At 32.9% G+C, this 13,952-nt stretch overlaps 3 protein-coding genes across 3 annotated transcripts in view; 2 read left to right on the forward strand and 1 right to left on the reverse strand.

Moving 5' to 3' along the window:
- Positions 1–13,952, forward strand: part of LOC125862923 (probable protein phosphatase 2C 55) — a 217,629-nt gene that overhangs the window by 186,939 nt on the left and 16,738 nt on the right. The gene's annotated exons all lie outside the window — the stretch shown is intronic.
- LOC125861616 (uncharacterized) lies at positions 1,105–1,798 on the forward strand. Its single transcript, XM_049541473.1, has 2 exons — positions 1,105–1,398; positions 1,502–1,798. The coding sequence occupies exons 1-2, from the start codon at positions 1,105–1,107 to the stop codon at positions 1,796–1,798; spliced, it is 591 nt and encodes a 196-aa protein (XP_049397430.1).
- Positions 5,301–7,635, reverse strand: LOC125862917 (isoleucine N-monooxygenase 1-like). Its single transcript, XM_049543038.1, has 2 exons — positions 6,706–7,635; positions 5,301–5,936 (listed from the first exon to the last, which is right to left on the reverse strand). Exons 1-2 carry the CDS (start codon positions 7,633–7,635, stop codon positions 5,301–5,303), a joined length of 1,566 nt encoding a protein of 521 aa, XP_049398995.1.

Below are 13,952 nucleotides of genomic sequence, written 5' to 3' on the forward strand. Positions count from 1 at the left end.
ATAGCCTGTGCAATCCTACTTTTTGTCCCGGTTCGATTCCCCGCAGGGTTGTATTCTTTTTTTGTAATTATTTTGACTTCTTGAATTCAATTAAGTAAATAAACATGCGTAATTTTAACATAAAAGTTCAATAGCTTGGTGGTTAATAGTATCATGAAGGTCTCCAAGACCCAAGTTCGAATCCCTCCTTTACTAACTATTTTTTTTCAATTAAAATTAAATTATTTCCTTAAATTTTAATACATTTTCCTTGTAGAATAAGATTTCCTTGAATTTCATACTTTTTCTTGTGGATTTTTTCAATTAAAATTGAATTATTTCCTTAAATTTTAATACCTTTTCCTTATGGAATAAGATTTCCTTAAATTTTAATACTTTTCCCTTATGGAATAAGGTTTTCTTTCTCTATAAATAGGAAACTCATTTACCCAAATTATATCACAAAATTATTAAGAATAGAATCTCAATAATTCTCTCTCTGTTTTTTCTTCTCCTTCTCTTATTTTATAACAAAAATAACCAACTTAATATTTTAGTTTCAAGTTTCAATACACATGAGAAATTATTATAATAGAGTACCAAAAAAAGTCTGACTTCTCTAAGTCAACCAAATAAAGAAACAACGGTAGATCAATTAGAGATGTTGTCACATTCTTCTCAAAAACAAAGCATTGATTTAAATACTCTAAAAATGACTTGCAAAATCGAATGGATGATGATTTTTTAGACGGTTGTATAGTGCCTATGTAGAAAAGAAAGTATTTCGTACTATTTCTAATGAGTCTATTATAAAAACGTTTCAGGATATGAAACCTCATCGAGTATAATTGTAAAAATATATTTAAATTATCTTTTTAATAGTAGTTTATTTTCTTTATGTTAGTTTTGAATTATACACTTGAAATTCTATTAAAAATATTCCTATATTTAACTTGATTATTTGTTTTGGTAATTTAAATCGTCGTTTTTTTTAAAAAAAATTACTATTAAAAGTTTGGACACCCTTCATTAAATTCCTGGCTACGCCACTGAAGAAGACATGTACTTGTAGAACCTCGCAGTTGAGAGGCATACCATGTCAACATGCTGTTTTGGCATATCAACATGCAGGCCAAGACCCTGAAACATGTTGTACATTGGTATAGAAAAGATACTTTTATGAAGGCTGATAATTACTTTATCCAGCCAATACCTAACATCAAAATGTGGCCTCACGCTAGTGATATAGTGATTAAGCCTCCTGAACCAAAACAAATGTCTGGCAGACCACCAAAATGCGGAAGAAAGTCAAAGGATGAGCCAAGAAAGAAGTATGGAAAGTTGTCCAGGAGAGGTGTAAAAATGACTAGCTCCAAGTGTCATCAACAAGGCCACAATAATAAAGCCTGCAAATATGTGGTAATACTCAAGCCAACCTTTGATTACTTCAATTAAATAGATAAAATGCAATACAATTTTTCTTTTTCTTATTTACACTATTAAATCTTCTTAAATGGGTCAGCCTGAAAGCTCAACCCAACCTAGACCTGGAAGGTCAAGCCAACCTGCAAGCTCAAGCCAACCTGCTAGCTCAAGGAAACCTACAGGTTATAGCCAGCCACCAAGCTCAAGCCAACCTGTAGGTTCTAGCCAACCACCAAGCTCAAGGCAACCAACAAGCTTTTGCCAACCACCAAGCTCTAGCCAACCTGTAGGTTTTAGCCAGCCACCAACCTGGAGACCATCACAACATGTCTGCTCAGTCCAAAAATCAACTTCTATCTGTGATGATACTTCAATTGTTAGAAGAGTTCAATAAGCTGGAAGAGGTATGGGAAGGGGCAGGGGAAAAGGCAGGTGGAGAGGAGGTGATGATATTTCAACTGTTACAAGAGGGCAACAAACAGGAAGAGGTAGGGGAAGAGAAGGAGCATCAACGTCAACCGGAGGAAACAAAAGGCCTAAGACTGTGGGATTTGGCATCTACACTGATGATATAAGTGGCAGACAAACATTAAATGTAAGAGTATAGCCAACTTCAATTATTTACAATCTACTTTGATAATAGGCACTTATTTTAGTTTCTTGTATACAGTCTGGTACAACAGGTGAAAGAGTTGTTACTCCAGTTGTTTTCAAGTGTGCAACACCAACAAACATTGATATTCGTTATAAGCCTCATGGATTGAAATGGAAGGATAAAGATGTTGTCACCACTCCACAATTACAACGCATGAGTAAGTCCAAAGGGGGTGGATCTGCAAACGTCTAGTGCAACAAGAGCAAGAACATAAGGGTGTGACTACTTTAATATGTTTTGGGTGATTTTGATGTACACTTAGGCGTTGTTTTATTTTGAATCTGTAATGCAGCAGGAAACAATATTGAGACTGCTTTAATATGTTTTGTGATGTTTTTGATGTACACTATAACTAGTGGTTTAAATGTGGATTTTCTTAGTAGGAAATGCCAAGAACTTTTTGTCGATCATTCATGCTTGTTTGGAGTTGAATGTTGTTGTGTTGTTCACTTAGTATGGTTATTGTTCTTTGGAGGTGAAGAAAGCAAGGAAGAAGCTTGAAGAAATGTCACTTAAGGCATCTCCGTATCCTCTCCGCGTCGCGGAGAGGAATTATAATTTGGCTTGTGAAATCAAATTCCAGGCAGAGCACTCTGTGCCCTCTCCGCGTCGCGGAGAGGGATTTCTAAATTAATTCAACAAAGCGAGTTTGAGGCAGAACACTCCGTGGAGTGCCCGCGTCGCGGAGATGAGCAATTGTGTGCGAATGGGAATTTAAAGATGTCTTCGCGTCGCAGAGATGAGCAATATGATAAATTAATGAACAACTTATCTCCATTCCTTCATCCAAAATCAGTACAACAGAAATACAAGACTACTAATACAATCACTCTAAGACTACTTACATAAATATTTCCATATAGCGAAAATCACGAGTGCAATAACGCATATGATCCTGATTTTTCTTGCCCACTTCCTCTCTTGTTCATAGGATTTGATTCTTTTCAATAGACCCCATATGATCTTTTTGCTTGAGGCGGTATTTCATCATCGTACCATCGAAAATAATCGTATCCACCTCTTCTCTACACAAATTATCAAAATAATTAAACTATAATTAGCGATTGACAGCGATTTGTTTAACCAGATTAGAATAATGATAAAAAGCTTACCTTTGTGTTTTTGTAGCAAAAAAATCGACATCATGTATTAAGTTGTGTCCATGAAATTTTCAATTCAGCATTGACCCCACATCGACAAAACACATTTGCATCTGAAGAAGTTGAAATCGACAAATTGGACATTTCCTTCGTTGTGAAGAAGACGAATGAAGAAATTTTTTTGATCTTCACTGTAGCAGCAACAATGGTGAGATGTGGAGAAGAAAAAGATGAGAAATAAAAAAAGGGGACGAATCTAGGGTTGGATAAATAAAAGGGAAAGATTTTGACCGTTAAGTATGTTAAAGTGTGCCAATCAGACACATCAACTTTTTTTTTCTCACTTCACGTGCTCAAAAGGAGTGCCTCACACGATAAGTGCCAAGTCAGCGAGGTGTGTTAGATAGGTACACTTTTTGAGTGGTTTAAGTGTTCAATAGGAAGGAGTCCTTGTTAAGGTGTCTATACGGAAAATCGTTACAAGTTCAAGGGGTCACTTTTGCGTTCTAAAGTTCATAATTTTATTTTTCCAAACTTTTATTTAAAATTTAAAAGTTCAAAAACAAAATTTGCCTTATTTTCAAATCGTGTTGATTAGCATGAATTAAAAAGTTTCTTTTAAACTTATGTGTTAATAATATAATTTAGAGAAAAGACATAAAGTGACACCTGATGTTGTCTCGAATTTTTAAAAAGACACTTTAACTATACAAGTGACATATTACCCCACAAAAGTATTAACTATCTTTGTAAATGGACCATTTTGATCAATTTTCTCCCTATGTTTGTGAACACGCTGATGACAGCGCTTGAATGTATCACTTTACTCCCAAAAACCAATTAAAAAGCGACACATTTTAGTTATTTTGTCCATTAATTAATTAATTCATTTTTAAATGCACCATCTTCCCCAAAATTTCAAGAGAGCCTTTGGTTGACGATTTTAACTGAAAAAACCAACACTCTCCCACCGGTGAAATCGGCTAAAAAAGATAAGAATTCAATTTAATTTTCAATCCAAAAAATTAATTAGAAGTCATTTGATAACAAAGTTGGAAAAGCAGTAATAGGAGAAGAAGAACCAGTTGGGTAGCCATGGTGACATTGAAATGTTCCACGGAGGGAAAAAGGGGAATAGCCGTCATTGTTGTATATTGCAGGAGCAATAGCTAGAGATTTTTGAGTCAATTGAATCAATCTAAGGAGTAAAATTGTAAAGTGGGTTGATGAATTTGAGTTAGAATTTTGTGGGTTGAGGAATTGAGTTAGAATTTTGTGGGTTGTTGATTAAAAATTGGAAGTTTGAAGGAAAATTTTGTGGGTTTCTCTATTTTAAAGTATTACCAAGAATTTTTGTTTTTGAAACGATTTAGATCAAGTTAATCTGCTTTTTAAATTAAATTTATTAATTAAAAGGGTGAGAAACACGCATTTGTTCATAGATGAGAAACTGGTTCAAAATGCTTTGTTTATAAATGTATTTAATACTTTTATGGGGTAATTGGACACCCGCATAGTTAAGGTGTCTTTTTGAAAATTTGGGACAACTTCAGGTGTCACTTTATGTCTTTTCTCTATAATTTAATTAATTATTAAAGGTCTTTGACTAATTATTTTGTTTATCTTTCTTCAGTCAATTGGATTTATTTTATCAAAAAGGACTATACTAATTATTTTTATCAATCAATGTTATTAGGAGTTTAATTTGTCAAATTAATTTTATTTAACATTTTAGTAAGTAGTTAGTAGTATGTTTTATTAGAGAGTAAGTAAAATGATTAATTGAAGGGATGGACAAACTTAAGTAAATATAATAAAACGTTGTCATTCCAAATAACAATTCCCAATAATTATTTAATTCAATTAAAAGGATAGATATTTACACTATTATAATCAATGAAATTACTGAAATACCCTCATCAGCAAGCAAGGATGTACGAAGAGGTGCTAGATTATTCACATTTATTATTATTATTATTATTATTAATATTATTATTATTATTATTATTAATAATAATAATCATTTTTTTCAATAATAGATCCATCATTATAGATACAATTTTTAGTATAAAATTTGTCTTCGAAAGTTGTTTGGATATTACGCTTTATAATTTTTAATACATATTGCATAAAGTTGTAGGTTAAAGATACATGTCCTTAGCTAATCTTGCTTTTGCTTGAGCAAGAAGTGGTAAAGTACAAAAATGATCCATCTTAGATGAGTCAATTAAGTCATTGCATGATGAATTTGGTGGTAAACTCCAAGTAAATCCTTGAAGAAGTCTAGCAAGTAATATTGTAGTAATTGTTGAACCAAGTTTCACAGCTGGACAACCTCGTCTTCCAATACTAAATGACAACAAACGTAACTTTGAATCAGTGAGAACTACTTCATCACCATCTTTCTTTTTCAAGTGGCGTTCTGGCTTGAACTTCAATGGATCCTTCCAAACTCTAGGATTACGGCCAAGTCCAAGACGACTTAATAACACTATGCTCCCTTTAGGGATGAAGTGCTTTTCACCGATGATGGTATCAGAAATAGACACATGAGGAACATTAAAAGGCGTTATGGGGTGGAGTCGAAATGCCTCTTTTATGCAAGCTTTGACATAATTTAGCCTAGGCAAGTCTGATTCTTGAACCAATCTATTCATCCCAACAATATTGTTGAGTTCTTTTATGGCTTTTTGCATTAGCTTTGGTTGATTCAACATTTCTGCAAGTGTCCATTCAACTGCATTTGAGGGATTGTCCACTGTTGCCAGCATGAGTTCCTGTGCATAGAAGTTTTGTTTGTAAGCAATTAACACTTTCTGATCAGATGATCAGAATTAATTTATACTCCTTCCGTCTCAATTTATGTGACACTTTTCAAATTTCGAGATTCAAACAAATGTATTTTTGACCGTAAATTTTTCATATATCTTTTAATTATTTTGAATTGTCAATTATTGTGACTTATAATACTTTTTAAGTAGTTTACAAATATATAAATTTCATTTCAAGAAAATTGAAGATTCCACACACAAAAATTTAAATTATTTGACTTTTAAAAAATGAAAAGTACCACATAAATTCGGGTGTGGTCAAAGGGAGTATTTATTTTTTATTTTTTGAGTCAATACATAGCCTATTTAAGGGTCTGAATTATAATTCATTGCTTATTTGACCAAATTTTTGGAAATCAAGAGTACTTAGTTTAGAAATAGATCTTAGTTTAGAAATAGATAGTTAAAGTGCTTGGTCAAATGTTTAAGAAAAATAACTACTTTTAAGTAGTAGTAATATAGTATGAGAAGTTGTTTTTCAAAGTTGATTTTTTTTTCGATAACACTTTTATAGCGCTTTGGTAAAATACAAATTGACAAAAGGACTTTCCAAATTGATTGGTCAAAATATAAACGACTATCCTCAAAAAGTAATATGACAAAAAACACTTTCCAGAATAAGTAAATTTTAAAAGTTTGACCAAAAAGACTTTCAATGATCACACAACACAACACAACTTTGTTCACATAGTTTAGTAATTGAATGTATACTTACAAGCACTTGTGCTTTAATCTCTTTAACATTCATCAATGGATTTCCATTGTCATCTTTGAGCATGATAAGAACATCAAGGATGTCTTCTTCCAAAATTTTGTTGCCATCTTTCCATATTTGAATCCTATGATCAACTTCAATATCAATTTGTTTTGTTGCTATGTCATAGGCTTTCTTAATAATTGCTTTATGACCATCTAAATCAAACACACTTAACCATGGTAAGTAATCTGATATACCAAAACAATGAAGATACTTGAGTAGTGTAAAAAGTGCATCAACTTGCTCCTCTTCTTCTATACTTCCAAATAATGATCTCTTGTTGTAAATCATATTTCTAATAACATTCCCACAATAACATCTTGTCACTTGCCTCAAATTAATAACTTGTTGGTTGATGCATTGATTGTAAACGAATTGAACAAGGTCATCAATGGCTTCGTCCCTTTTAGGACGAAGCCATTGAAATGAGGTTGGTGATAACACATGAGAAGCAAGAATTTTCCTCATTTTCATCCATTGATCACCAATGGGGAGGAAAACAGAAGTTAAGTAGTTATTACTAATAAGGCTTGCAGACATACAAATAGGCCTAGATGAGAAAATGGAGTCTTGGATCTTCAAGAACTCACAAGCAAGCTCAGGAGAAGTTATAGGAATTACATGAACTTTGCCAAGATAAATGCAAGCAATTTCAGTGTTCATCTCCTCCATAATTTTGTGTATCCAATAAATAAATGTTGTCTTATTCTTTATGAAGATTTGAGGAAGGCTTCCAATTATAGGCCATGATTTTGGACATGGAGGAAATGGTTTATTGTTTCTTACCTTACTATTCCATTTCCTAAGAATAGTAGAAATGAAGATTTTCCATAGAGTAGTATTGTTATTGGATTTTGAGAAAGTAGAGAGGAAGTTGTAGATTACCATATATGAAGAAGGTTTGTAATGTTGGAAAATAATTAGATATTACAATAATAATATAACTATTTATTTAGTAAAATAGTAGTACTAAAAATAACTACTATAATATTTTAAGCAGTGTAATACAATTAATATTATTTCAGTAATGTGAAATGTTTTTGCAGGATTGAAAAAGACCTATCTAATTAAATAGAAGATACGTGAATTAGAAAAGTGATTAACATCAAGAAGTTAGTAATGGAAAAATAAGATAAAAAAGTCAAAGAAATTAATCAACAGAAGAAAAGCTAAAAAGGAAGAAACATAACGGAAGAGAGAAGAGGGAGCAAGAAAGTGTTGGTATTTGTTTTCTAATGATTTTTATCAATGGGTAATGTCCTTATATAGGCAAAAAGATAGAGTTAAATTCTTGACAAGTGTTAGGACACGTGTCATTAAACATTTGTGCACTCGACACCTATTTTCCACTTGTCAACTTATCTTCATAATAACATATTTGAAGACTTTTTAAACACATTTAAAAAATAATTCTTTTGAAATAAATCATTTTAATTACAATCTTATTTCAAAAGAATTTATACATAAGAAGAATATAATTTATTGGATTTTCATTGAGAGAATGTAATAGGTTTAGTGTCTTTTGGATTATGAACCAAACTTAGATTGATAAAATTTAAGTTAAAAAATTACTGATGCACATATAATACTTCTATGAATCAATAATTCTTATTGAAAGATAAAGACTTTATCAATCACATTTTAACCTCAGTAATTTTGTTGTTCAATGCAACTTGTGCTAGTAGGCCATGCGCATGCCTGATTATTCATGAGAGCTCTAGAGATTAGGCCAAAGTCTCATAGGAGAAGGCTTACTTCACTTCTCATATAGGTGAATTCATCAAGTGCATACTACTTTAAATACACCATCCTTAATTAAGGATTATGAATTCATTAAGAGTTAACAACTCATCCCACAATATTAGAAACAATTCAAACACTCTTAGTTAGTGTGATGTGTCAATATTGAATTGTTATTACCCATATGAACCTACTTCATGGGATCTCCAAACACATGGGTTGGCTTAGTATCTCTATTGACAATCACATTGGCCTTAAATTCATCCCTTTTGAGGTTTGAAGAATTATTTTTCTTCCCACGAATTTAGTCAATGAATCGGCTGAATTCAATACCGATTTTTCACATAATCATTTACAATTATTTCATCTCTCAGCAACTACTTAATGACATCATGCCTCAATTTCATTTGTCTGCTCTTACGATTATAAGATTTATTCTTAGCAATAGCAATTGCAGCTTGACAATTACAGTGTAAAAACACTAGAGGCAACACATCTTTTGTTAAAGGGATATTCGCTAAACAATTTCGTAGCCACGCTGCCTCAGAACCAACTAACTCCAGAGCGACAAACTCTAACTCCATAGTCGATCTAGCAATGATCGTCTATTTAGCTGATTTTCAGGATATTGCACCACCAACTAAGGTGAACACATATCCACTAGTGGATTGTCTCATATGAATCAGAGATCCAGGTTGCATCACAATACCCTTCTAAGGTAAAAGAAAAATCCACTCTCATCTGAATCAGAGATCCAGGTTGCATCACAATACCCTTCTAAGGTAAAAGAAAAATCCACTATATATGATACCATAATTCATAGTTTTTTCTCAAATATATTTCATCAATCTAATTAATGCAAACTAATGCTGTTTATTGGGATTATGAGTATATCTACTCGATCTAAACACAACATAGGCAATATCAGAATTAGTAAAATTTCTTAAATGCAACATACTTTCAATAATTTGAGCATATTTAGACTGAGCAAATGGTTCACCATAATTCTTTTTCAATATTTGAGAGTTAGCATCGTAAGGAGTGACTACAAGTGTCACCTCAAAACTTTCAAACATTTTAAGAAGTCTTTCCACATAGTGTTCTTATTACAACATTATACCATCTTCACTCAGTATAACTTTTACTCCAGTATCATATTCACTTCATCCAGGTCTTTCATATCAAAATTAGTAGACAAAAATAATTTGGCACTTTTCACAATATTTAAACTTGTATCAAATATAAGCATGTCATCAAGATATAAATATATTATCACATAATCGTCGTCTATTTTAAGAGTATAGGGGAAAAGGTACTATTTTAAGAGTATACAATTATTGAATTTTGAGAATGGAAGGCAAAAAAGATTGGAGATTGTACCTTGGTTTTGAGGGATATTGTGATTGAACCAAAATTGGAGGTAATTGTTGGACCACCAAATTCATTGTCTTCTTGATGATGATACAACAACTTCACTTCACCTATAACCCAATAATTAAACACTTGGGTGTGTTACTCATATATATATAAGACATAATACATAAACATGACCCTAAACTTGGCTTCAAGTGCAACTATGTCCTCCAACTTTGAGTGTGTACAAGTAGGCACTTAAAGTTACGTAAAATTAAACAAGTAGACACACATGTCCTACATGACATAATAAATATAGGACGCCAAGTAGGACACAAAATTGACATGTAGGGTGCCATGTAGGATGAGTGTGTGCATTTTTTTAATTTTATATAAGTTTTAGTGCCTACTTGTACACACCTAAAGTTAAAGGTCATAGTTGCTAGCTGAAACCAAGTTAAGGGTCATGTTTATGTATTATGTCAATGGTTATTAAAGCTAAAATTATGTCATATATGATAATAAAAATATGACATAATACATAAATATGTTTAACTTGGCTTCAAAATACATTTATGCCCTTCAACTTTGGATGTGCACAAGTAGACACTTAAACTTATATAAAGTTGAACAAATAGACACACATGTCCTATATGACATCCTACATGTCATTTTTATCCTACATGGTGTCCTACGTGTATTGTGCCACGCTGGACTTATGTGTCTACTTGTTAAATTTTATACAAGTTTAATTAAGTGCATATTTGTTCATATCCAAAGTTGGAGGGCTTAAATATGAAATGAGGCCAAGTTAAAGGACATATTTATGTATTATTCCATAACTATTTGATATAAATATGTATTAAAGTTATATTAAAATTGTATAAATATAAGAGAAAAGACATAAAGTCACCACTGAAGTTGTCCTATATTTTCATAAAGACACCTTAACTTTGGAAGTGTTCTATCACCCCACAAAACTTTTTGATATCTTTGTAAATGGGCCATTTTGACTCATTCCCTCGTCTGGGTTGTCGCGCGTGATGCTCACTCTTTTCAACCCGTTCAGCCCGACCCGATTCTTTACTAAAGTAGAAAAGTCTTTTTTTTCTTTGTTATTTCTCAGCTTTCCAAATTCTTCACATTTTCTTGTCTCTCTATCAAGGAACTCGAGAACAAGAGGAAGGAGAGAGCGCAGGTAGCATACGAGAGGAGAAAGCAATTGGCAAAACTTAGAGTTAAGGCTGAGAAAGTTGCTGAGGAGAAGCTTGGACCTCCACTCGCCATTATTGCTCTAATCAAGAATTGAATTGGGACATAGTTATTTCGAAGTACAATTTTGTTGAAGATCGATAACTCGTCTTATAATTATCTTTCTCTTTTTGTTTCTCTTTCTTAGTATTGTAATTGGGTTTTGCTTTGATTTTTGCCTTTCTCTGTTTTTGGGTTGAATTTGTTTTAGTATTTTCTCACTTGAGTGTGAACAATTTTTGTTGGGTTTGAGTTTTTCAGTCAAATTAGGATTTCAAAATAGAGGGAATTTGAGAATTGATTGCTCAATTGAGACTTTAAGGAAGTTGTTAATGGAGATGATTATAAAGAAGAGCTTTAAAATGGTAATGTTGAGTTTGAAACGTAATGTTTTGGGGAAGAAGATGATTTAAATCACTTAAATAATTAATAAAGAAAACCAGTGAAATGTGGCACTTTTTAATTGGGTTTTATCAGAAAAAATAAACATTCACGCGCGTATTGTGCGTGTTCACAAACCAGTTGAGAAAATGGGTCAAAATGACCATTTTACAACGATGTTCAATACTTTTGTGGGGTAATAGGACACCCGTATAGTTAAAGTGTCTTTTTGAAAATTCGAGACAACTTTAGGTGTCACTTTATGTCTTTACTCTAAATATAAACGATAGTTATAATATAATTTGAATTTGATATTATACATTACTATAAATTCGATAGTTATTATTTCACAACAAACATAATACATTTCTAACAATGTAAACTAATTTAAATAGTACTGGAATGTCACGCCTCGAGCCTACACCCTGGACGCAACTGACACTCGAGAATCATTGCTGGCCCTAAGCGAACCTTTGGCTTGGCTTAACTCTTAGTGGAAGACTTACTCATAAATAGTATGAACTCAAAAGCACAACTTTACTAAATGTCTCAAAAGCAAACTTAGAATATTTAGAAATAAACATTCAAACTGGCCTCAAGGGCAACTCAAGTATATAACATAACAATTGAAATGAACAAGACTCATGAACTAATGTCTATCTATCTATGAAGCCTCTACTAACTGAGATGGATGTCGGGACAAGATCCACGACATCCTACTAACAAAAGGAAATGACTGAAAGTAAACAAGGGATCCTCCAGAAGCAAGGAGGCTCACCAACAACTCTGAAGCTCAATTGGATCAATGAAGCAGTGGATGCTAATTCTGGTTACCTATATCTGCATCATAAAAGATGCAGGACAAATGGCGTTAGTACATGGAATGTACGAGCATGTGAGGAGAGATCTAAATAAGACATAAGCTTGAACTGGAATCTGAAAGAAACACTTACCTCATCTCAACTCAACTCAGGGATACTCAACTCAATGAAGTATAAAAACGCTAATAAATATGCAGTTTATATAAAGCATTCAAAACAGTAAAGAACAACTCAATGTATTTAAAAATACAATGTACTCAGTTTGTATGCAAGGATACAATATAAACTCTGATTGCATATGAAAATACAAAATAAACTCTGTGTATTTAAGAATACAAAATATCTCTGTGGGAGTTTCTCTAACCAACAACCATCACTATGAGCTATGTGATTATACAACGTCTAACCCACGATGCCAGAGTCGTCCTATACTTTGTCGGGGTGTAGAACCTACTACTAAGTGGATCCACTAGTCTATGCTAAAAGCATTAAGGAATCATCTAAAAAGTATGACCCTATCTACCCACATTGGCTATATGGTTTATGAGGGTTGTGAGTTGTATGAACTCTCCCCCATATTGGTGCTCAATACTACTCCCAAAATATACTTAGCTCATTATGTTTTAAAGAAAACATTTCCTCTTTCTATGGTTCGAGATTATTACTCAAAAATCTTACTCTTAAAAGACATGGTACTTGAAGCTGATCATGAACTCTTTTGGAAATCAGTGTTTCCTCTCTTGCTTAAATGTGAAAACATTTACTCTTGAGAATACTTAGTTCCCGTATATCATTTTAAAGAAAATGAATGCAACTTTACTCTTCTTCAAATTCAAATGCTCAAGTCTTAAAACAAGCTTAAAAGGTTTGCAAAAGACTTCTCAAAGGATTCAAAAGAACTCTCAAGACTTCATTCTTAGCTCTATCTTAAATTTGAATTTATGGAGTCAATGTTATGGTTCATATTTATGAATGATTTCTAGATGTTTTAGACGTACCTTAGATTTTAGAAATCAATTAGAAAACATAGCTATGATTCGAGGGAACTCATACGAAAAGAGGGACTAAAGAGTAGGGGACCTGGCACACTAAGTGGCGCGGGGCGCCAGACCCTGAACTACAGAAGGGAAGTTGGGGCGCACTGATGAGTAGCGCTGCGCCCCATGAGGTAAACTACAAACACTCTTCTATGGCGCATTGTTGGCGCGGTGCGCCAGCTCCAACCCAAATTTTTTCGACGAATTTTCTTACTCGTTTTCTAATCCCAATTCACCTAGAATCGAATGGTTTCTTCCCCAATCACTTAGATTAGAATACCCAACAAAAGTATACAAGAATATACTCAAAACTACACTCAAAACATCAACTTTCAACTCAAGAAATCATCAAACCTCAACAATCAAGATTACGAAAGAAACTTCAAGAACTTTAACTCTTCAACTTCAAGAACAAAATTACGCTGAAATTAACATGATTGGTGTGTGGGTGAACGAACCCAACACTATGAGAACTCACATACCTCTTAGGGATTAAACCCTTGGCGAAACAACCTTCGAATTTGCAAGAAATCTTGAAGAACGCCTTGGCTTTTCTCTTTTCTCCCCGTCTTTAACTTCTCTAAAAACCCTAGATTAAATTAGGATTTGAAAATATTAACCA

The sequence above is a fragment of the Solanum stenotomum genome, chromosome 4 (genome assembly GCF_019186545.1).
Source record: "Solanum stenotomum isolate F172 chromosome 4, ASM1918654v1, whole genome shotgun sequence".
In the NCBI taxonomy this organism is placed as follows: Eukaryota; Viridiplantae; Streptophyta; class Magnoliopsida; order Solanales; family Solanaceae; genus Solanum; species Solanum stenotomum.